General features: G+C 58.5%; 12 protein-coding genes across 12 annotated transcripts; 4 read left to right on the forward strand and 8 right to left on the reverse strand.

Annotated features, from left to right (window-relative positions):
- Positions 1-99: 99 nt before the first annotated feature.
- Positions 100-924, forward strand: GGTG_04040 (hypothetical protein; the record flags this gene model as incomplete). The annotated part of the gene is made up of 2 exons (XM_009221829.1): positions 100-623; positions 717-924. 2 exons carry the CDS (start codon positions 100-102, stop codon positions 922-924), a joined length of 732 nt encoding a protein of 243 aa, XP_009220093.1.
- Positions 925-1,624: 700 nt separating this feature from the next.
- Positions 1,625-2,079, reverse strand: GGTG_04041 (hypothetical protein; the record flags this gene model as incomplete). The annotated part of the gene is made up of 3 exons (XM_009221830.1): positions 1,625-1,681; positions 1,801-1,823; positions 1,950-2,079. The coding sequence occupies 3 exons, from the start codon at positions 2,077-2,079 to the stop codon at positions 1,625-1,627; spliced, it is 210 nt and encodes a 69-aa protein (XP_009220094.1).
- Positions 2,080-2,200: 121 nt separating this feature from the next.
- GGTG_04042 (hypothetical protein) lies at positions 2,201-4,148 on the forward strand (the record flags this gene model as incomplete). Its single annotated transcript, XM_009221831.1, has 3 exons — positions 2,201-2,279; positions 2,359-3,201; positions 3,376-4,148. 3 exons carry the CDS (start codon positions 2,201-2,203, stop codon positions 4,146-4,148), a joined length of 1,695 nt encoding a protein of 564 aa, XP_009220095.1.
- A 167-nt stretch (positions 4,149-4,315) lies between these two features.
- On the reverse strand, positions 4,316-6,299 carry GGTG_04043 (hypothetical protein). The gene has a single exon (XM_009221832.1). It carries the CDS (start codon positions 5,985-5,987, stop codon positions 4,653-4,655), a length of 1,335 nt encoding a protein of 444 aa, XP_009220096.1. The 5' UTR covers positions 5,988-6,299; the 3' UTR covers positions 4,316-4,652.
- A 1,133-nt stretch (positions 6,300-7,432) lies between these two features.
- On the reverse strand, positions 7,433-8,920 carry GGTG_04044 (hypothetical protein; the record flags this gene model as incomplete). The annotated part of the gene is made up of 3 exons (XM_009221833.1): positions 7,433-8,322; positions 8,393-8,684; positions 8,771-8,920. 3 exons carry the CDS (start codon positions 8,918-8,920, stop codon positions 7,433-7,435), a joined length of 1,332 nt encoding a protein of 443 aa, XP_009220097.1.
- A 425-nt stretch (positions 8,921-9,345) lies between these two features.
- Positions 9,346-10,604, forward strand: GGTG_04045 (hypothetical protein; the record flags this gene model as incomplete). Its single annotated transcript, XM_009221834.1, has 3 exons — positions 9,346-9,492; positions 9,648-10,048; positions 10,100-10,604. 3 exons carry the CDS (start codon positions 9,346-9,348, stop codon positions 10,602-10,604), a joined length of 1,053 nt encoding a protein of 350 aa, XP_009220098.1.
- A 1,034-nt stretch (positions 10,605-11,638) lies between these two features.
- On the reverse strand, positions 11,639-12,112 carry GGTG_04046 (hypothetical protein; the record flags this gene model as incomplete). The annotated part of the gene is made up of 3 exons (XM_009221835.1): positions 11,639-11,721; positions 11,861-11,903; positions 11,981-12,112. 3 exons carry the CDS (start codon positions 12,110-12,112, stop codon positions 11,639-11,641), a joined length of 258 nt encoding a protein of 85 aa, XP_009220099.1.
- A 1,100-nt stretch (positions 12,113-13,212) lies between these two features.
- GGTG_04047 (hypothetical protein) lies at positions 13,213-13,656 on the reverse strand (the record flags this gene model as incomplete). Its single annotated transcript, XM_009221836.1, has 1 exon — positions 13,213-13,656. One exon carries the CDS (start codon positions 13,654-13,656, stop codon positions 13,213-13,215), a length of 444 nt encoding a protein of 147 aa, XP_009220100.1.
- A 1,380-nt stretch (positions 13,657-15,036) lies between these two features.
- Positions 15,037-18,104, reverse strand: GGTG_04048 (hypothetical protein; the record flags this gene model as incomplete). Its single annotated transcript, XM_009221837.1, has 5 exons — positions 15,037-15,049; positions 15,128-17,233; positions 17,349-17,479; positions 17,597-17,921; positions 18,016-18,104. 5 exons carry the CDS (start codon positions 18,102-18,104, stop codon positions 15,037-15,039), a joined length of 2,664 nt encoding a protein of 887 aa, XP_009220101.1.
- Positions 18,105-18,439: 335 nt separating this feature from the next.
- GGTG_04049 (serine/threonine-protein phosphatase) lies at positions 18,440-20,664 on the forward strand. Its single transcript, XM_009221838.1, has 4 exons — positions 18,440-18,859; positions 18,964-19,197; positions 19,295-19,549; positions 19,625-20,664. Exons 1-4 carry the CDS (start codon positions 18,844-18,846, stop codon positions 20,080-20,082), a joined length of 963 nt encoding a protein of 320 aa, XP_009220102.1. The 5' UTR covers positions 18,440-18,843; the 3' UTR covers positions 20,083-20,664.
- Positions 20,665-20,757: 93 nt separating this feature from the next.
- Positions 20,758-21,594, reverse strand: GGTG_04050 (rho GDP dissociation inhibitor; the record flags this gene model as incomplete). The annotated part of the gene is made up of 3 exons (XM_009221839.1): positions 20,758-20,788; positions 20,883-20,982; positions 21,084-21,594. The coding sequence occupies 3 exons, from the start codon at positions 21,592-21,594 to the stop codon at positions 20,758-20,760; spliced, it is 642 nt and encodes a 213-aa protein (XP_009220103.1).
- A 67-nt stretch (positions 21,595-21,661) lies between these two features.
- GGTG_04051 (hypothetical protein) lies at positions 21,662-22,274 on the reverse strand (the record flags this gene model as incomplete). The annotated part of the gene is made up of 2 exons (XM_009221840.1): positions 21,662-21,924; positions 22,181-22,274. 2 exons carry the CDS (start codon positions 22,272-22,274, stop codon positions 21,662-21,664), a joined length of 357 nt encoding a protein of 118 aa, XP_009220104.1.
- Between the last annotated feature and the right edge of the window lie 18 nt (positions 22,275-22,292).

A 22,292-nucleotide genomic window follows, 5' to 3' on the forward strand; every position in this document is an offset into this window, starting at 1 on the left:
CGCGCCGGCGCCTGGCAGACGGGCTGGGCGCTGGGCCTGTCGGGCCGCACCCTGGGCGTGCTGGGGCTCGGCCGCCTGGGCGTCTCGGTGGCGCGCATCATGCGCGCCGCCTTTGGCATGCGCGTCGTCGCCTGGAGCGCCAACCTGACCCAGGACGCCGCCGACGCGCGCGCCGCCGAGGCCGGCCTCCCCGCCGAGGACCCCTCTTCCCCGGGGCAAAAGACGTTCCGGGTCGTGACGAGGGAGGAGCTGTTCGCCACGGCCGACGTGCTCAGCGTCCACGTCGTGCTCTCGGTCCGCACCAGGGGCCTGGTGGGCGCCGACGACCTGGCGCGCATGAAGCCGACGGCGCTACTGGTCAACACGGCCCGCGGGCCCGTGGTTCAGGAGAGCGCGCTGCTCGACGCGCTCGGCAGGGGCGCCATCCGCGGCGCCGCCCTCGACGTCTTCGACCTCGAGCCGCTGCCCCTCGACAGCCCCTGGCGCACGACCGAGTGGGGGAGAGGCGGGCGCAGCCAGGTCCTGCTGACGCCGCACATGGGCTACGTCGAGAAGCAGACGCTGGACGACTGGTATGCGGTTCAGGTCGAGAACATCCGGCGCTGGCAGAAGGGGCAGCAGGAGTTGCTGGTGCCATTTTGAAGTTGGGAATACAAAAGCCGCTGAGGGGCCTTCCTACCAGATATCTGTTGGTAAATTTTTGATTTATATATTAGTCGGCAGCGGTCAAACCGCCATCATCCTCATCCCCGACCAACGGAGGAGGCGCAGGCGGAGCAGGAGTCGGAGAGGGAGCAGCGCGACCGCTATCTGGCCCCCGAGGCGCTGGATGTTCTCGAAGTTCTTAAAGCGCCCGAAGCGGGGCCTGGGGAGAAGCGGCAGCTTTGCCGCCCGAGCCCTTGGGCCGACCGCGCTTCTTGGTAAGGGAGGCATTGGCAAGCATAACGACAAGGAGGAACCGACAATACAAAGTAGCTAAGCAGAGAAGGAACCGAATAAAACAAGGAACCAAAAAAAAGATCATAATTAGTGTAGGAAAAAGGAACCAAAGCGGGCGCAGGATAAAAATAATTATAGCAAGCAAAAGAAAAAAAAAAGGAATGGAAACGAAGGGAAAAGTAAGGGAAAAAGGGTTGGAAAGGAAAGGTGGCGAAGGAATAAAAGCTTTGTAGGACCTCGCTACCGCAACTAGGAAGGCACAATTACTTCAAAAGAAGGAATTACAGCCGTTCCAACGTGGCCACCTGCTACAACCCGCACCCTATTAGCAAAGCTTAAAAACACCACCATTTCAACAGCAGCAACGACCCAACGACGCGGCCAAAAAAAAAGCAAAACGGGACCTTTCCAAAGGCAACCCTAACAACCAACGAACGGGATACAACGCTTCCGGCCAAAGCCAGCCGCCAAATACCGAAATACTAACAACCCGGCCAGCACCGTTATAACCCGAATTGCCCGCCCCAACCACAGCTCCGGGCACCGAAAGCGCCGACCGGAAAACACCCTGAACCTGCAGCGGGACTATAACGACCCGTCCCCCGAGCTTTTTCCTTGCGTACCCATAGCGTTTTTATTATATATTCCCTTCCCCACACAGGACATCCCTCTTCCCATTTTCACTTCACCACCCCTCCAGGCCGGAGGGGACGAAGACGCCTCTTTGCCGGAGCACTTTTTTCTGTAGAGCGTAAATACGAAAAGGCGTCGCTAGCCGTCCAACACCGACTAGGGAGCGCAACGCAGGCGCAGGGCTTTCCCCCCTAGGCCCAACCCAAGGGTTTTTCCCCACGCACTTACAAGCAGAAACACTGAGGTTTCCCCTATATACAAGACAGAGTACAAATAATAATAAATATATATATATATATATATCATTAGCTAGCTCCTTCCACAGCAAGCCGTGCGGTCCTCGGTGTATTCTTGGTGCAAAGTGGGGGCGTGCCCACCGTTTTTGGGATGAGATGGTCGCTCCTTCCTCATCTGCAGCCGCCTTTGCGCTGTTTGATATTTTCTCACCCAGATCTCTTGCCCAAACTGCAAGTGCCTCTGCTTCCTCCCCGCTTCACCAAGGATCATCTAGGCAAGCACCTACCACTCGGGCACCTGCCACCACGCATCCTCACAGTCGTTTTCTCTTTCCCTTCCAGCCAACCCACCTACCTCCAGGTACCTTCCTCGAGAGACACAACAGGCAGCAATGGCGGATCATGACCCTGCGAGCCAGGCGCCAGCTTGCAAAATAGAGCCTCGCTCCAGCCCAGAGCCTGGCCGAACAAGTGAGTTGAACCTCCTCTTTCAACCCCCAGGCCATCGTAGCCTCGCCATATCAATATTAATCCGCGAGCCAAGTCGCAGTCTCTCGTCCAGAAGGTAGTAGTCCGGGTCGTCCAAACCGCACGCATCCGTCGAAGCAGCCTGCAACCTCGGCAAGGCAGAAGCCTCCCAAGCCTCCCCCCCGTCGACGTCCTCGCTTGGCTGTCAACAAACGCAAGGAGACGGCAAAGCAGGCAAAGTTGCAGGAGCTCCTACTTGCGAGGGTCGCCAATATGAAGTTCAGCCCCGAGCCATCCCCCAGCAAACCCGGCTCGGAGAGCATTGCGACTCATATGGGAGGCTCACAAGCCGTCCAGAAGCCCGAGCCGGCCAGCGATACCGCTGCGCGCCCTCAGCTGCCCAGACGGTTCCCCGTCAACGGCACTGTCTCTTCGTCTCTGATCCCTGACCAGCGCCATCCAATTATGAGCGTTGCCGATCCCAACTACGGCCGCCTGTCACCTCCACGCTTCGACGTCGCGCAAGGCTTTCATGTCAGCAGACAGAATCTCGCAAACGCCCCCGCGAACGGTGTCGCCCTATCCCAGAGCCATGACATGACCAAGGTCAACCATGGCCTCCCGGCTGTTCCGAGGCCTACACAGACTCACTACCTTCCGCCCGTACCTCGGGCTAGGGTTGGCGTTATAGGCCCGGGAGCTCAGAGAGGGGTTAGTGTTGGAAGCCCCACGCCTCACACAGGCATCCAGCCCATCGCGGCGGTCGAACCCATTGACTCCAATCGGGAGGCGCCCGTGAAGGCCGAGAAGAGTGGGATGGCCAATTCTGAAGAGCCATCGGATCAGGCCGAGAGGCCCGAGGAGCCAGAGCTTCACTCAATTCCCACGATGCTGTCGCGCGAGTGTCAGATGCGTAGGTTCAACCGTACGTATGCCACCCCCAATCTAGCCGCGCGCTTGTCCAGTTGTTCCTGAGTCGCTTCTGCTCGGGAGCCACTGCCAGATACATCCAGGACATATTCCAGTGAACTTCTCGCCTTCAGCACAGCATTCCAACCCAGTGTTGACAAGAAATCTACTGACTCGGGGTCTCAAACAGCCAAATTCACTGAGCGGAAAAATGCCCGGGGCTTCTGGTGTGATCTCCATCTCCCCGGCGGTAAGATGGTCAGCAATGATGAGGCCAGTCTCTCCTCAGCTGCGGCCAAGATAGAGTGCGCAAGGAAGGCCATTCCCGTGGTGCGGGAGTTGCCTATGTGGTACATGGACAGCTTACCACGGGCATTTCGCGGAGGCAAGTCTCCGCGAAATAAGACGGTGTCAGCGCGGGAAATTCCCACAATGTCAAACGCCCTCGTCTTGCGGAACGGGACCAATGGCAATCAGATGGTCGTGGCGGACACGCCCTCAAGGGGCTATGGTGACCCTTCTTGGCCTGTCCGGCTTGACGCAAGGGAAAGCAAGATTCGCAAGATGGAGGAGACCATGGGGTTTCTTATCCCACCTGTCTATCGAGAGAGCGAAGTCGCTGCTCAGGCGTTCCTGGCGGGGTTCACAGTGGCCAGGCAGGACGCTGAGTCTGGCCCCAGCCCCGCGGGATCCGGCCGTCGATCCCGATCTCGCCGTGAGCGCTCCCCGATCCGAGCCGCACTGGATAGCCCTGAGGCTTCCCGGCCTCAGACCAGAGCGGCCGGCCGCTCCGACCGCCGCGCCCGATCCAAGTCTCCGAGCCTAGACGTCGGGAGCAGCAGTGCTAAAACCCCAACGCCGTCGCGTCGCGGGAGAGGCGACTACTACTGCCCACTCGGCCCCCGCCGGCCCTCGGATAATTATCCAGCAGGCAACGGAACTACTGACCACTACCGCCCTTGAGCCCCTGTCCCCCTCTGCGATGCTTTCGTTCTTTTATTTTTGGTATTCAGCCTCAAGCCTGCAGGTGCTTGCGGAGAAGAATTGTTGTGTATTTGATATTGGGATGCGATATTACCGAAATACCTTTGCAGCTATTTCGGTTGCCTGACACTATTGGGCGCTGGGAATGGGAATGTGAATGGGATTGATGTTTGTTTAATGTTGGTATGGATGGACTCTGGCTTGTTTGTTGCGAGTGGGTGCCCCGACTTCCTGACCTCTTGCTGTGCAAATCTCGTACAAGATTAGGGGTCGAGTGGCTTTGGCACCTTATAGTTAGGTTTAGTACAACATGGAATCTTGTTGAGCTTTTTTTCTGCTACCGTCCCGGTGTCACCCAATACTATTATACATTCTGTGGGATACATAACCACGAAAATCCAGCCAAGCCAAGCCAACAACGGCTGCTGGATCTGTCAGCCATACACATGCGTTCACCCTGCAATGCTCGAGGGTGCGTTGGGATCAAAGGATGCCGCCGCCAAAGCCACCACCTCCAAATGGAGACCCGCCTCCTCCCCTACCACCGCCTCCACGCCTGCCAAAGGGACCACCGCCGCCGCCACCAAAGGGGCCTATACCACCGCCAGGGCCGACAGGGTCGTATCTGGCGCCAGGAGGCACCTGAGGATCGAACATGCCATCGACCCCGCCGCCACCACGGCCGCCAAAGAGAGGGTCGTCAAAGGTCGGGTGCATGCCGCCGCCGCCCGGCGCAGGTCGAGCGAGGCCTCCCCCGCCGGCGAGGAAGGGGTGGCCTAGGCCCGGCGGGTGCAGGTCGTCGTGGCCGATGGCGAAGGGCGACCGGCCGGCGGCGGGGCCGAATGGGCCGAGTGGGCCGGGGAGCGGGACGCGACCGGCGTGGGGCCGGTTGATGTCGAGCTCGTCGTCAAAGTCCGGGGGTGGGAAATCGGCGACGGGGCCGGGCGGGCGGGGCGGGACAGCAAGAGGATCGTCGTGCGGGTACGGGCGGGCCGGGTCGGGCATGTGCGGGGGCTGGTGCGACGGGCGGCGGTCGGGCCGCGGGTTTTGGGGGCCGGCCTCGCGCAGGGGGCGGCGGGCGTCGTCCTCGGCCGCGCGGTCGTCCGGGTCACGCTCCTCGGCGTAGCCGTCCTTGGCGATGCCCGGGGCCAGCCGCTGGACGATGGAGACCTTGACGAGCGACGCGAGGTCGGCGATGCGCTCCGGCGAGACGAAGACGGCGCCGAGCTTGGCGGGGAGGTCCGTCCTGTCTTCGCCGCCGCCGCCGCCGTCGTCTGTGCTGCCATTGTTGCTGTCTGTGGTGGTGGTGGTGGTGGTGGCATCGCCGCTGCCGCCGCCCCCGCCGCCCCCGCCGCCAGCAGGTGTGGACTTCTTCCTGAGGGTGATGCGGACGGGCAGGGCGGCCGACGAGACGTAGTCGCGCGGGGCGACGTCGAAGCGCACGACGGCGTCGGTGGCGCTGGCGATGCCGCGGACCTCGGCGCGCTGGCCCATGCGGTCGACCTTTGTGACAAAGGTCATGGCCGACTGCGCGTGCGCGTAGACGAACGAGTACGAGTTGAAGGAGGCGTTCCAGCCCGGCGGCAGGCGCGGCGCGAGGCGGCGGCACTCGTTGTTGTCATCATCCCCGGCCCTCTTCTGGCCCTCGGTGAGGCCGATCAGGCGAAAGTCGAGACAGGCCATGCACGCGTGGGTGAAGAGCGCGAGCGCCTCGTACGAGCCGCTCAGGTCCGATGTCGCATCGCCCGCGGGGTGCGTCGGCAGGGCCTCGGCCATGGCCTGCACGATGGCGTCGGGACTGAGGGGATTCCTCGCCATTTTTATTTTTATTTTTATTTTGACGTGCTGTTTGGGTGCTGGCTATCGGCTCTAAGGCCGACTAGGTGTTTTGCGGGTGCGTTTGGTCCCAAAACGATACACGTCGAGGATATCCACCCGTCGATTATTCGTTGTTGACGGGATCTGTGACAATCCTGCTGTTTTCCGTTTCGATGGTGTAGATGCAGCTCGCAGACTTGTTGTCGATAGGATAGAAAGGGTTTGGTTGAAGGTTGGTCAATCTATGCTGAGATGTGGTAGACGTCTGAAAATGCCAACAGCACGTCACCTGCTTAGTCGCTAGTGAATGCGTCATCTCGATGCCTAGGATTGCGGGGGTTCGGGCGTCCATCCAGCCCTGTATTTGTGGGGCTCCAGCTAGGCACACCACTCCATTCCATCCCAGCATCACGTGCAGGGGTGTGCCCAGCTGAGGAGGGGAGGGAGGTGTGGTTAAAATGCCAAAATAGCACGCCGATCATTAAGACAAAACGCTTAGCAAAATCCGGTTCGTTATTCCTGCAAAAAGGGGAAGAACAAGGTAGGATGACAAGTTCGCTGTCAGCTACTAGTATGAACCAGCCGCCCGCATAATGGTTCCCTCCTGTCCCAAATCGTTGGCCCGTCCATATGGACGTTTCATCAGTGCACTCACTTGCCGCCCGCATGGCAAGCACAGCCACCCAAGACGGATCCCCATCCCGACCGTCGACGGGACATGCCCGCGCGGGCGCTGTTGGATGAGCCCGTCGCACCTGTTTTGGACGCCGATCAGACAGGGCGGGACAGAGAGAGTCGTTTTTTATGTTACCCGTATTCTTCTGCCGCCGCCAAACCTGGCTTTTGCGTGGTCAAGAGGCAACACCCAATATGCGCAAGGGCCTGGCACCCTGACTCGGATCGCCGCCTTGGCTGCCATGCAAATGCTCATCGCTCCAACAGCGGCGTCCAGTGTCCCATCTTGGCCACCGCGGGACTGCATGCTTGGTAACGTGGCTATAGCAAAAATACTGTATCCGGTGTCCGATCTGCCTGTCTCAGTGCGAGGGGTCGAATCGAATTGAGGAACGACGTCCGGTGAGTGACGTAGGTTACTCTATTTTTTCTATGCTCTAGGTATCTCGTGCAACGCTGCTCTAACGCTCATTAGGAATCTCAAGACAAAATGGTAAAGAAAAAAAAACATAAAGAAGGGTCGCAGCAAGACAGTGCCGGCTTTAGAGTGATGACAAGCCACGTGTTCCTCCAACCACTGGACCCCCAAGTAAAGCACGTAGGGGCGTGCATGCATCTGGTTAACCAAGTGCCGCAACAAGGTGAATTGTCAGTGGGGGAGCATGGAGGAATCTAGTGGGCAGGTCGCGGCAAATAATGTTTTCTGGTTTCGTCTTTGGATGCTGGCTTCCATGTACAATTTTCGCTCGGCGACAGGGCGTCCCCGTCATCTAATCGTCGTCCTCCTCCTCCTTGGTCCCGGCCTTCATAGCTCCGGCAGCAGGCTTCGCAGCAGGCTTAGCAGCAGCGGGTTGGGAGGTGGCAGGAGCAGCGGGGTTGGCAACCTTTTCAGCTCCGGCAGCGGGGTTGGCAACCTTTTCAGCTCCGGCAGCGGGGTTGGCAACCTTCTCAGCTCCGACAGCAGGCTTGGCAACCTTCTCAGCTCCGGCAGCAGGCTTCGCAGCAGCGGGCTGGGAGGTGGCAGGAGCAGCGGGGTTGGCAGCCTTCTCGGCTCCGGTAGCAGGCTTAGTAGCTCCAGCGCCGGCAGCGGCACCGAGAGCAGCCAGGTTGGTCTGGCCAGGGGCGTTCTGGGCGAAGCGCGCGTTGAAGCCGATGACGTTGCGGGCGGCCACGAAGTTCTGCATCGAGATGGAGAGGCTCTGGGTCGAGACGAGCCAGCGGACGCCCTCGCTGCAGGGAGGGGTGGTCAGGGAGCCCGAGTAGCTCTGGAACGAACCGGCCTGGATGGTCTGGACGAGCTCCGACATGACCAGCGGGGGTGTCTCGGTCTTGGTGCCAGGCGTGGCGATCTTGCCGACCTCGCTCAGGACGGTGGACAGCAGGTTGGACTTGACGGGAGCGGCGGCGGCGGCGGGCATGACACCCATCCTCTGAGCGCCGGCGGCAGGGGCCGCGGCCTTGTTCTCGCCAGCGGCCTTGCCCTTGCCCTCGGCGCGGGAAGCGATCTCGCGGGGGTGCCTGCGCTCAATTGAGGTGGCGCCAGCCGAGGCGTTGGCGCCAGCGGCAGGGGCGGCGACGGCATCGCCAGTGTCGACGTCAATGTACATGCCAATGACGGCAATCTCCTGGTTGGCGCTCTGCCAGACCATGTGCATCTCCACTGTTGACGCGCATCGAGAGTCAGTTAAAAGCCTCAACATGGCTACCCGCAAGAAAGGAGGGAAACGTACTAGCGCGGCTGGTGCCGTTGTCCAGGTGCTCGCTGGGCAGGTGGAAATGGAATTGCTTGAGCTCGTACTGGATACCAGCGGTGGTCATCTTGCCGCCCTTGGCAATGACCTCGACAGTGGTGCCCAGGTTCTCGAACTCGGTGCCGGCCGTCATGTCGGGGATGTCGAGCTTCACGTCGGCGGCCTGCACCATCTGGAAGCTGCCGGCCGTCATGGAGATGGGGCTCTGGCGGGTGCCCGTGTTGCACAGGGCATTGGCGGCAGGGTCAAGGGAGACCCAGTTGACAGGTCCCTGAATTGGCGTCACCGCGTTAGCTCAACGTCGACTTGAAACACAGATGACGACAAAAGCAAAATAGACAATTTATCTCAACTTACAATAGCACCGGCGTATCCGAAGGTGCCAATGGGAACGGCGCCGCCCTCCTCGGCCCTGGGGGCAAGGTGGGTGCCGTAGGCACACGACGCAACGACGGGTGACACGGCCGCGGCCAGGACACTGAGTCCGAAGAACAAGGAAGAAACCATTTTGTCAGAGGGGGTATAAAACGGAGAGCGGTTGTGAGAGACCGTGGGTAAAAATATAAGCAAATTAGTTCTTGTCGAAACCGAATTAATAAAAGAGACCAGCCCTATGGAATGTGATAGTGAGCTGAGCACTTGACACACGCCGAGAAACGAATTAGAGGTATGAAGAATGGAAGGGCGAGCTGAGGCTGTCAAAGGCTGGATCTCCAGAGATGGGCTAAGAGTTTCCAAGCCTCCAACCAAGGCGGGAGACCAAGACCTTTATGATAGCTGAGGTAGCAGTCAAGGCGGCTGCCCCATGGCGAGTCTCCCGCCCGCAGGATTAACCCGAGATCCGCGGGCAGGGGATTTCTCGCGCTCCTCGAAAATGCCGTAGCCCAGGATCAGCAGCGAGCGCGTGCCCCCGACCCGATGTCACCGACTGCATGGCACGGGGTGGCCTTCGCAAATCACGAATCCCCACTGGCGCTCTTGGCGTCCTCCCTAGGGGCCCCCGGAGGCAATCCAAAACAGGCCTCGACGACGCAGCGGGCGGCGTGTTTGGGGAGACGGGGGGAGGCGTGTGGACGAGGGTCGGCTGGGGGGCGGGAGGGGCGTGGATGGATTTGGATCGTCGAAACTGACAAAAGGTTGCCAAGGGAGGCAAGAAACGTCAAGGAGCCGCGCTATAGCGCTTGCCAAGACGCTATCCAGAGGGGTTTGCAGGCGCTGTTACTCTGGCTGGCAGTTGGCCCTGCAAAGCGACAGCGGCGACTGCTTGGCGCCGAGCCGTCTCAGCGCCGGAAGCCAAGAGAACAGCGGGCAAGGTGGGTTTGCCACGGAAGGTTTTGGCGCATTCTCTGATTGCTGTCCCGCCGCCCAGAGATTCCAGGGTCAGGGTGGCTGGCAGGCGGCTCCTTTAGGGGAGCCGACGCGAGGTGATGTCGTCGACGTCGACGTGCACGAGCTGACTTCCATATCAGGTGCCTCCCAGAACCGCCTGTGGGGAGAGGAAAGAGAATGGACGGCCCGAGTTTGGAGAAACGGGACGAACAGTTGGAGAAACGGGACGAACAAGTTTGTGGGCGGCGCATTGGAGAAGCGGGACGAACAGTTTGTGGCGGCGCATTGGAGTCGAAAGTGCGCAAGGTAAGCTTAATCGGGAGGTTCGCTGGCCGTGTAGCGCCCGTGTGTACCTAGCGTCCGCAGCAACTTAGAACGCAGCCAGCGTCGAAGCTACTGGAGCGCCGTTTCGAGCCTGGGATGGGATATAGCGTACCCCAGCGTGACCCAGTGGCCCGTGCAGTTCTGCACTGCCTCCCGGGTCCAGCTCGAGGCTGTAAACAAGCCTGGGCCCAGTCGTTCAAGCTTTGGCCCTGGCAGCCGTTTGACTTGGCGCGATGGGGTCTTCGCTAGGCCCCACCCGCTAGGCCCAAAATGGACGGGCTACCGGTGTCAGGCCCCTGCCACAACCTCTCTTGAGGAGCAAAATCAGGCCACTTTCTCTCTTCCCTCCTCTCTGCTGTCCGCCTTCGACTCCAATATCGGCCAGCCCAGGCCTTGCCTGCCCCTAGCGCCCCCCCCCCCCACGCGCCCTCGCCGCCGGCCCCCGCGGCCTTCGATCATGTCACCAGCACCAGCACCGGGAGCCACCTGCCATGCTGCCTGGATCCCCCCCTCGCTAGCCGATCTTGATCGAAGCTGACATGGCGAGAGAAGCAAGGACACAGGAGGTAGGAGGCCGGGGTGCTGACGCATGTTTCCTTTCGCGCCTTCGATGATGGAATTCAGCATCCGTGGCGGCGGGTGAGGGCAGCCCTACCCAATGGCATTCACGAGAGCCACCAGACGGATGTCAAAACCGCTCCCGCTCTTGCTTCTGCCTCTGCGTCTGGACATTGAAACAGGCCAGCTGAGACCCCGAGCTGCAGGAACCGCCGTCCGCACCCCCCTCCCGCAGAGTGCAGAGGAACAGAAGGGGGGGGGGGGGAAAACCAGCGCCTATTGGCCACCCACACACCCGAGAGCTGTGGTGCGGTGCGGTGCGACCTCAGATTCGATTCGACAATGCGCCCCTCCCCTGCATCCGCCCGGCCATTTGCCTTCCCGCCCCGTGTTTCCCATCTGCCGCGAGTGCGGAAAAGGGATGGAATACAGACACGAGGATCAAAACCCTCGTCTTCGACGCCACCGCCAAGACCATATCTCCCCTGCCTTCGAAAATAATTGCCGATGTCGAGCGAAATGCGACTGAGTGGGCTTCCTCACTCGCTTGGGTTGCTGTCGTAGCCGCAGCGGGGGTGGGTGTTTTTGGTGCGGGCGGCTGCAATATCGCGTCGCGCTACGGGGGCCTTTGGGCCAGCTAGCCAGCCAACCTGAAAACCTGCGCTGTGCTCTCGTGTGGACTACATCCCCTGTTCCCTCCCGGCGGCAGCTGTAGCCGGCCAGTCGTAAGCGGGAAGACGCCGTGCTGGTGCGGAGGCTGGAGCTGAGGGCGGTCCCAGATCCAAACGTGATGGCCACAAGGACTGGTATCTGAATTACTTTCTCTGCTACAAAGTCAGGCACTTGACGTGTTTCCTCTGTCACCTGCCTGCCACCTCGGCCACGCGCAAACACCTAATATCGACGCCGCGCATCATTTTGTAGGTTTAATCAGTACCGAACATTGGCGTCTTGGCGGCGCGGTGGGAGAACGGCGGGCGCAGCATGGAAGGCCAGGGCAAAAGAACGAAATACCTAGTCAAGGGTACCCTTGACATACCTAGTCAAGGGTACCCGACCACCAACCTCCACAAAAAAATGATCCTCACACAAAAATGCTTCACTTTGCAAAGCAATAAAAAAAATAACAAAAAACTGCCCAAGCTTATTTTTTTTTATAGGGAATCCAACGGGCAGTCACTTCCCCTTCGCCTTGTATTATTTTTTGAAAGGATTTGAGGGATTCCGTCGACGTACCCGTTGATCGCTTCTTGGGATTGTTCCTTCCAAGCCTCCTCTGCTGTAGTTTGTATGGGGGAAAAAATTTGTGAGGATCATTTTTTTGTGGAGGTTGGTGCCGACTTCACTCATACTCACACCCTCTTGTCTTAATGCGACTGCCTGTGGCCCGCAAATGATGGCACCTCCAATCAGAAATCGCCGCCATGCTATCAGTCCCGGGAGGTTCCATTCCGGTGTACCAGTGTTGGCAGGTCGGGCGACAGTCATGGTTTCTGGCTGCTGCTTGCCTCTACCTGTTCAGACACCTCGGTTCGCAAACGACTTCGTCTGCCTCCGCAGCTCTCTCCCTGTCCGTCATCCGACATTGGACGCCCTTCTGGGATGCCTAACAGGACGGCACACATAAAAGCTCCCCTCCTATGTTGAAACGTGCCTGCGGAGTGGTCTTCCCGGGAGATCTCTGAGATGGCACGCGCACAGCCACCCAGAGAGATCCACAATGGAAGGAAGAAAGCGCAGATCAAAAAAAAAAGAAAAAAAAGAAGGGGAAAATGGAACAGCGCGGACCACGCCCGGTTTTGCCGAGTTACAACGTCAACATGGTCAACATGGGGCCAAACACCAACCTGGAATTGCCGCCCCAGATCCGCCCGCCCCTGACCATCGCGTCGCCCTCCATTCGCTTCGGCCACCGACGGGACCGTGGGCTCTGGAGACCGACCCGTTCAGGTTTGGGTGACAATGGCTTTTCTGTCATGGATTGCTGCGTGCGTTTTGCTATCTTTGCTTGCCGACTCTCGGACTCGAGATGTAGAGATTAGCATATGGGCAACCTCGGCCCCCTTGTTTCTTGGCGTCATGTGCAGCAACCTTTCGTGGCTGGCTAGGTGAGATTTTGTTTTGCCCGGGCATCAGCCCTTAGTCTTCGTACAAGGTCGATTGATGCCCTGCATGCCCAAAGAATTCTCGTGGCAATTTCCGTCTTTGTTTTTCCCAGCATTCTCATTCACTTCCCGACTCGTCACTATTTTTGTTATCCTCCTCTACTGTGTATGCCGTAGACATTTTGATCTACCCGTCTATTAAAGTTAGCTACATGGTTAGCTACATGGGCCGGAGGTTTATTTCCCGCTATAGCGCTTAATCAGATCCTACCGTGCCATCGCCGGCACTATTAATACCATGGAATCCGAATCAAGCCCCGGGGGGACACCCACATCAGCCACTCACTGACTGGGTCATTATTTGCCCCCCAACAGCCTCTATGAAGCGCCCCACCACTTATTACTCTCCCTCATCCCTCTTACCTTCCCCCAGCAGCAGCCTCAGACATGGTCGCGCGGCTCATTCGCCCAGGCGTCATGCATTCACACCTCCGGGATCGCGGGGAGCCGCTTCGGGCACCTGTCCGGGCGGCGGCGCTTCTTGACAGCCGGCTGGCGACTGACGGCCCCGCCTCTCGGCCGGCGGCGCCTCTCGGCCTCGGCAGCCGCTGCGGCCTCGGCGTCCGGCTTCCCGGCGCGCCGGGCAAAATCGCCGCTGTGGCCCCCTGCCAGCGTGAGGACATTCCAGTCCTCTTCGGTAAATGAAGTGCCGGTCGGCGCATAGCTCGTCGGCCTTGGCCGACAAGCCACCACCCCCGGACGGTGGTTGTCCTGGCTCTCCCCGCCGCCGCCCCTCGTAGCCGGCTGGCCGCTCAGAGGCGGCCCAATTGTAGCCCACCTCGGGGGCTTCCCCGAGGACGGAACCCACGCCGAACTATCCTTCCGGCGCTTGCCACCACCATCTCGCTTACTCATTCCACAACCCATAGCTGGTACGGTTGTGGGATGTTTATTGTTCGGCGGCTCACTGATGGGCCGCGAGATGATGTGTTATGGATTTGTGGTCCAAAGTGCGATTCTATGCGGTTCGTGGGTTTGCTTTGTCCCGCACTGAGAGTCCGGTGTTCTCAGCGGAAAGGCTAGGGAATATTTATAAGCCTTGGTACATAACAACAACATACTCTACCTGACTCCTGACTCCTTTATCACCATCTGCCGGACGACTGACGGCTGGTCCCGCCGACACAGAGACCCCTGCGCCACGACATCAACGTAACAAACAAAGATTCAGTGTGGGTTTGCAGGGTCTCGAGTCTGGGGGTGATTGGATGCCTTGCTTGATGTACTTTCACTCTCCTCGTCTCCTTTATTTCTTCGTCTCCTTTATTAATTTGTCTTTTCGGGTCTCCCCTCTCTTGTCCTCCCTTTGTTGTTCTCTCTCTTTCCTCCTCCCTATGCTGGTTCACTCTGCCCAGCCTCGTGTGATTTCCCTGCAGCAACTCTTCTCGATCTACCAATCTTCAGCACAATGGCTGGCGCACACTTTGCTTTCGAATCTCTCGGCAAGACGTTCTTGCCATAGATGTGGCATCTTTGAAGTTTTTGACAAGGTGTTCTATGATGCCCCCATTCTCGTGTTTTCTTTTCACAGCGCCACTCGTACTTGATGCTGTGATACCTCAAAGCCGAAAGGATAGGTACCGAAAGAAAGTATATATCTATGCCACAATCCTGTACAGTTCAGACGTTTCAACCTCCGTAGCGGGTCATGGACGACCAAAAACTGGGATGAGCCGGCCACTTAGAAACGAACTACAAGATGGAAACCATGCGCGAAAAGACAATAAAACATTATTGGCCGAGTTTGCGTGTCTAAGTATGTTTCAAAGGTAACCTCATAGACTCCAGCGGACACCGCTAATCCCTTGGACGCTATAAGTCATGCTAAAATGGCTATGAGCGCAAAAGGCAACGAGAGGAAGATTATAGACAAATCCCAAACTGAGAGTGTACTGCCAAAAACTCCGAAATGCAATCCCAAGACTGTCCTTAGTGGACCGGAACGCCAAACAAAGCTCGCCTCATGGGAAGTACGCGAGATTGATGCTGGCTACGAACATGCGGCATGATGTGCAGATATGCAGGAAACAAGAAAAAGTGGGGAATAAGCCATAAAACGGTTGCTCGAGATAGAAATTCCGGGAAATGCCAATACTAGGCTGAGAAAACAGGCAAGAATCAACTTCAAAACGTAGAAAAGAAAACTAGAAAGGAGAAAGAAACGTCTTCTGAGGTCAAACCAACAGGGCCGTCTTTTGGATTCATGTAAGGCCGGACGACTGGAAATCCGTGTATGCGATCACCCCGCTACCAGCGGCGACTGCAAGAGATGACAGTTAGAATGGAAAACTCTAGATGATTTCCGATAGCGAGATAGAGAGGGCGCACCAAGACGTACCTGAAAGCATCGGCGACTTTGATTTGGCGTCTCTTTGGCTTGGCATCCGCTCTGGGCCCCTTCTTTTCAGACACAACCTCGCGGACCATGCCCAGTATTTCCATTTCAAGATCGTCCAGTGGTGAGCTGGATCCGCTCCGGGGAGGAGTCCCGGGAGGGCTGCTAGGAGAAGGACCTCGGTCATGCTGACCACGTGGACTTTCGGATCCCCCGCGGGACCCGTACCTCGCATATCCTCTCGGAGGTGAGCGGGAGCGTGATCTGTACCGAGCATCCGGTCTTGGTCTCGATCTCGACCTTCCATGCATCTTTTCGGGGGAGTTGTTGCTTTGGTAGCCAGAATCGTGACGCCCACGGCCACTTGAAGACGAGTCGTTCGGTTGTCTGGGATCCTGTCGGCCGTTGGTGTGCACTCTAGCGTCCGGCTGGTGTGAAGATCTGTGTTGTGGCTGTTCAGAAGGGCCTCCATCCCCGGCGTCTCCGCGATATCTCCTCGATCCCGATGACGGCGAGTCATACGCTGACCGAGGAGTGGAAGCTTCTGAACCCTTGAAGCGCTTTGCTTGGCTGTGCCAGTCTGATCCGTTAGCCGCACGGCTATGCTTGCCCAAGGAACCATGAGGCTTCATATCGCCGGATCTTGAGGCCGAGAGTTCTCGCGCTTGACGGGGAGAATAGCGCTGTTTGACCACTATTTCATCCAACAACACCTCGTCTTTCACTATCGTCTCGCTTCGATCGCCGGTTGGTGCGGTGCTGGGATAGCTTGGGTATTCATGTGGGCTATTCGGGAAACGACAGCGCACCATTCCTGACCAGGCAAGAAAGGCGGGATCGTTCTTGGCCTTCTCCCAAAATTTCAACTCTCGGATCGAACGCAGAAATTCGGCACAGTTGTTGGCAGAGAAGAAGTCGGACCTGATCGAGTTGGAATCGAACGCGGGCGGGATGGTTGGGGCGTCGCTGTATTCGTTTGGTAGAGGCCGCCCAACTGCATCAGCCGGCTTAGTTGGGTGTTGCGCGAAAGCAGCTTGCAACTCCCACTCGAACTCATCGTCCTCGATCTCGGGGGTCGGTTCCTTCTTTGGCTTCGCCACATGATCCTTATCGGGTACGGGCTCGACTGTATCGGGCGTGCAACGAGGTTGGCGAGCAGGAAGGCTTGGAGGCGGTACTTTTGGTAGAGTCGAGGGACGGGCTGTTGTCGTCTCAGCAGCCTTGGATGGGCTTCGGTTGCGTTGGCCCTGGCCTTTACGTTGATGCTTTAAGCCCCGACCACGATCCTTTTCTCGATCACGGTCTCTGCCCTTGTCTCTGTCTCGATCCCGATCTCTGTCCCGACCCTTGTGGTGCGAGGGGCCGTTACGGTGGCGTTGGTTTCGGCTACGATCATTTTGTGGGTGGCCTCGAGGGATTTCACTTGGGTACGCAGGAGGATAGTAAGGTTGGTGTGCCTCGTAGGGTCCTGGATAAGATTGAGTGGGAGGAGGATAGGGGTATGGAGGCGGAGGAACGGGAGGTAACGAGGGATGAGGAGGGTGTGCCGCAGGGACTGGAGGAGGCCCGTGGGCTGGATAAGGAGCAGGAGGGGTGTATGTCTGCTGTGGTGGCGGGTAGTACGGCTGCGGAGGAGTGCCGTAAGGTGGATGATATGAATTGACCGGAGGAGGGCCAGGTGGATGGTTAGGGGGCGGCAGATGCCCGGGAGGTGGTAGGTGGCCAGGAGGACCATAAACCGAAGGCTGGCCATAGGGATCATATGGAGGATATGAACGAGGCGGTGGAGGAGGCGGTGCAGGATAGCCTGCGCCGTAGCTGCTAGGAGGATATGGCCAGCCAGCTGCCGGGGCCGGCGGGGCGGGAGCAGGCACCGGGGGAGGGGGATAGTAGGGCGCAGGAGCCGGAGCCTGGGCCTGAGCGGGCGGCGGTGGGGGCAGCGGCAGGCTCGCATGGGGCAGATAATTCGCCAGTTGAGAGTGGTGGCCTGGTGGCGGTCCGTATCGGGTGATGACCATTCCGCCGGCACCTTTGCCTTGACCAGAGCCTCCGTGGGAGGAGTTTTTGGATTGCGACGCGGCCTTCCGTTGACGGAAGGCTTGCAAACCTCTGGATGAACCCACGTCAGCGGGGCCTCAAGATGGACACCAGGAGGTGGCGGAGAGGAAATGAGATAAAAAAAAAAAGAGAGATGCCTCCTAAAGCGGAAGGAGCATCAACTTACGCCGGGACTTTGCGAACCTCTTCGGGACATGCTATCACGAAGTGACCCCTGACTCCGCAGTTGAAGCACTCAGGCTCGTCCTTGGGACCATCTCGCCCCGGGGCACGTTCGGACATGCTCGGGGGCGGAGTCTGGCAAGGAGGATTGCGCAGAGGCGGAAAGGGGAGGGGCGGGATTACAATGATAGAAGCACGGGGGAGGAGGCAACGAAGGAGAAGCTAGTGTGGCGCAGGCCAACTGACTTAGACGGGGAGTATAGGGCTCTGAAGGGTGGTGGTTCGTGCCAGGGACAAGGACGGCAGCGCAAACCACAGCGCCCGACCCGGGCAGACAGGGCAGACAAGGCAGACAGGGCAGCGGACGGCCGACTCGGCACGGCCCTGGACCCCGACGGGCGAGCCTGGCTGCTCCCCGGCAGGCGACAGACGCGCGGGCCGGATCTTGACCGGTCGGCGGGTCCCACCTCGACCGATCGCGACGTCGAAGCGACACGACGGCTGGAGCTCGGCTTGGGCCCGTCGCGGGCGGGCAAGCAGCGTGTGGTGCGCCGCGCGGACTGACGAGTGCCCCCACCTTCACAATCAGCGATCGAGGACGCCGCAAAATGCCATGGAGAGCGTTGGGTGATCGGGATTCCAGGGAGAAAGAGGCCGTGACATGCTGTTACTTCTGAGGCGCATGCAAATTGAGGAAACGTGAGTGATGTTGGACGCGACGGCCCATCTGCGTCGCCTCCAGCCAGGCTAGCGTTGGCATTGGGGTCACAGCGCCCTAGAGTCTCAGCTAGATGCGCCACGAACCCTGCACTGTGTCGCACATGCTCGCACACATGGCAGATTTCAATGCGTGGATCTTACTCAGCACGAAATTTTGGCTTTTGACGAGGGCCGTGCGCCACCCCAAGACAATGGGATTGTCAATCCAGGGGCCCAGGCGCCCGCCACTGAACCGAGGGTCTGTCCAATCAACCCGCACAGTCCAGCACAACAGCCCCACTGTGCGGAATGCCACAGGCCGAAGTTTTCCCGGGCAAACCAGGGCGCATTCCTGACAGCCTGGTCGCGGGAGCCTGGCGTGGCGGGGTGGGATGCCATGCAGGTTGAAGAATCGTATGCCGGCACCAGACTGCTGCAGACAGCTCCGTTAAGCAGCTCCCGTAAACATCGACCAAAGGTCCTAACAGAGCAATTGGCCCGAGACCCGGCCGACATAGCAACAACCTTTTTGCTAGATCTCGTGTCTTGGAATCACACGGCGCCTACGCTTCCCCTCGGAGTCAACCACATTCGAACGACGAAACAACCCCCCCCCTGCGCGCGCCATGTTTCCAACCCTCCTGATGTAATCCAGCACATATCTCACTTCTCAAATATGTTGGTTCTGGCCGATACCTCCCCGCGATACCAATTCCCTTGCCGGCATCGCACCGACGCGACACCACTCTTAGAGCCGCCGAGACCTTTACCATAGGCACCCAAGTCCTTGCGATAAGGAAATGCCCGGGTTACCAGGTGCGTTTTCTTTGTGGTCTTTGTGGTCTTAGGCTGCGAACGCCTCGAGGGCTTTGAGGAAGGAAATCGCCGTCGCTGACAATGCCTCGGACGCACTCCCACAGCATCGGTGGACCTGGACGAGTGCATCTCGCGCCTTTACAAAAAAGAGCTCCTGGCCGAGTCCGTCATTGAGGCAATATGCGCCAAGACCAAGGAGCTGCTGATGCGCGAGAGCAATGTCGTCCACGTCCGCGCTCCCGTCACCGTCGTCGGTGATATTCATGGGCAGTTCTTCGACCTGATCGAGATTTTCAAGATTGGCGGCTGGTGCCCAGACACAAACTATCTTTTCCTCGGTACGCCGCTCCTATTCCGGGCCACATGAACCACCTCGGCCTCGGGAAGGCGATCTTTTACTGACGCGCGCGGCGGCTCTGGCCCTGGCACTACCAGGCGATTACGTTGATCGCGGCATGTTCAGCGTGGAAACGATTTCTCTCCTTGTCTGTCTGAAACTAAGATACCCAAACCGAGTCCATTTGATCCGAGGCAACCATGAATCCCGCGGCGTCACCCAGTCGTACGGCTTCTATACCGAGTGTTCCAGAAAGTACGGCAACGCCAACGTCTGGCATCACTTTACCGACATGTTTGACTTTTTGACTCTGAGCGTCGTAATTAATGATCAAATATTTTGCGTTCACGGCGGTGAGTATTGTCTCGCGCCGAACTCTTACTTCTCGATGCCATCAACTCACAAATATTGTTTCCCATATGCCCTAGGCCTCTCACCCTCGATACACTCCATCGATCAGATTAAGATCATCGACCGCTTCCGAGAGATCCCGCACGAAGGCCCCATGGCCGACCTAGTTTGGTCCGACCCAGACCCGGAGCGTGACGAGTTCAGCCTCTCGCCGCGAGGGGCGGGCTACACCTTTGGCGCGCAGGTGGTCAAGAAGTTCCTGTCGGTCAACAACATGTCGCACATTCTGCGCGCCCACCAGCTCTGCCAGGAGGGCTACCAGGTGCTCTACGACGACCGGCTGAGCACCGTCTGGAGCGCGCCCAACTACTGCTACCGCTGCGGTAACATGGCCAGCGTGCTCGAGGTTAGTGACATGGGAGAGCGCTACTTCAACGTCTTCGCCGCCGCACCCGAGAACGACCAGCATAAGGACATTCAGCCGGGCGGCGAGAAGGCCGCGGACGCCAACACGCTGCCAGACTATTTTCTGTAAGCCTCAAGGGCTCTCTAGCACATGGGAGCGAACAGACGTGCTATTGGGAATGTCAGGAGGTTGCTGGGCAAATATTTTCAAGCCAACTTCCACTGTTTTTGTTCTCTACTTATGGGCCTTTTTTCTCTCTTTCTTTGGAACGCAGATATGACAAAATTGGGCACGTTGCCAACTACTCTGTTCTCGGGGCGGCTGGCTAGACTGACGCCAGTTTTGGCGCCATGATGACATGTAACACTAATGAAGCAAGGTTGACGGGCGGATATGGGAAGCCTCGTCGATATAACCTATTTTTTTTTTATCTCCTAGGTGTTCTTTCGTTGTCGAAAAGGCACCAAGCAAGCAAACAAAGAAACAACGAAGAAGCAGAAGGCGAAGGAAAATGTCATTATATCCGCGGACAGCCCTGGCCATTGAGCCGTCAGCGCAGGCGGGAGCTCGCTGCCTGTAAGCCGAGCCGAGCCGGCCCAGAGCAAAACCGTATCTCTCAAAAGGCTTCCCCTCCCCTAGCCCTATGTTTATTTTTCTTCCCCCATAGCATCGATCTCTCCCGATAGCGCATACGCCATCTGATTCCTTGTGGTATATGTTGGACTTTTGGCAGCTGCGGCTCCCTTCGACTGTAGGTAGGTATCATGCAGGGTCTGAGAAAATGCGCACCAACCCGGGCTCCAATCACCAGTCCTTGGCGATGTCGAAGCTCCACCTAATAGGTTCCGATGGCTCAAGGTCAGTGTCTGCTGTTCGCTCACATACAGCTTGGGAGGAGGAAGATTCGCATAGGGGCATGCAATACGCACTCAAACTCGAGGTGCTTCTTCTTGTCGTCGTCGACGAAACTGGAAATGGCGTGGTAGTGGCCGCGCGCAAGCATGCCCGACGGCGCCTCCTCCTCGTGGACTGTTACCGAGACGCGGATAGGGTTCACGTCAGTAAAAGCTTTTGCGGCGCAAAAGAGTATTCGCAAACTGCAGGCGAGGGGAGAAAGAGAGAGCGCTCACATTTCTTGGTGTAGAGCGGCTGCTTTTCCGTGTTTGGTATGAAGCTGCCAATCATCTCGCTGTCCTTGCTGACCTTGATGCCCTTGCGCTTGACGACCTGGACGTAGTGGAGGCCGCTCAGGATCTCGTGCTGCACCTTGAAGGTGGCCACCATGGTGAACTTGGCGCCCTCCTTGATCTTGAAGGGCTTGTCCTTGAGCGTCTTCTCGCTGCCGGCGACGCTAAGGTCGATGGTGACGGGGTCGCGGCCGGGGGCCTCCATGGTCAGGCTCTGGATGATGCAGACGCGGGGGTCGTTGGGGTCCGAGAGGTCCTTGCCCTGGCCGAAGCCGAGGGACTGCTTGTATCTCTGCAGAGACTCGTCGTTTGAATCTGCGCGTGTCGTGGCCGCCGGCGGCATCCGTCGTTGCGACGGCGCCGCCACGCCTCCTGGTAAGCTTCTGTTCGCGTGGCAGTAGGCCCAGTCGATTCGAGAGATCACGTCCATCTGGCCCATGGCCGACGGCGCCATTGTGGCCATGCTTGGGCGGGCAGCGGGCAAGATAGGTTCAAACGCGGTGTAGTGTCTTTTTTTTGGGTCAATAGACCGCTGTGGGCGATGCCTGGCGAGATGCGGTGAGAAAGAGGGGAAATCGAGATGGGCACGGCAAAGGCTCCCAGGAGAGCGTTAAAAAAGGGCATTCGGCTGGAGGCATGGTGTAGGGTCGACTGTTTGCTTCGCTGACGGCGGCGGCCACGTGTTGTGCGTCGACAGCGGCGTTGGGTTGGGACATGCCCAAGGCTCGTTCGGACCCGGTTGGCGGAGTTGCCAAGAGGCCTTCCAAGACGACGCCCCAACAGCCTGCGGTAAATCGTGGCGTAGAATGCCACGATATCCCAAGGCTTCATACATCAAAATAACCGCGCGTGACGGCCGCAGCAGAGAAGAAAGCGGAGAAGCTGTGGAAGCTCAGCTGCGGGCAGCAGTCGAAACGAGGCGGACCGAACGCAAAGGGACAGACATGCAGGCAGCTTGTGCACGGGTCGAGATTTGAACGTGGAGAACGCAAGCAAGAAAAGATGGAAGAAAAAAAAGAATCTCTGCTGCTGGAACTCACCCATCTGGCTATATTCAGCCAAGCTCTGTTTGGGCTGCGAGAGCTTGTAGCCCTGGGTCTCCTCGGGCATCGTGTCATCCTCATGGGAAGCCATTGTCATCGGCCGTGCTCG

The sequence above is a fragment of the Gaeumannomyces tritici genome, assembly GCF_000145635.1.
Source record: "Gaeumannomyces tritici R3-111a-1 unplaced genomic scaffold supercont2.2, whole genome shotgun sequence".
Taxonomy (NCBI): Eukaryota; Fungi; Ascomycota; class Sordariomycetes; order Magnaporthales; family Magnaporthaceae; genus Gaeumannomyces; species Gaeumannomyces tritici.

Bases quoted from the DNA above. Each gene is read 5' to 3' on its own strand.
- GGTG_04043 (XM_009221832.1), bottom strand. From the start codon at position 5,987: ATGGCGAGGAATCCCCTCAGTCCCGACGCCATCGTGCAGGCCATGGCC.
- GGTG_04049 (XM_009221838.1), top strand. The intron at 19,198-19,294 runs GTACGCCGCTCC...TGGCACTACCAG, and splicing joins CACAAACTATCTTTTCCTCG to GCGATTACGTTGATCGCGGC. The intron at 19,550-19,624 runs GTGAGTATTGTC...CATATGCCCTAG, and splicing joins AATATTTTGCGTTCACGGCG to GCCTCTCACCCTCGATACAC.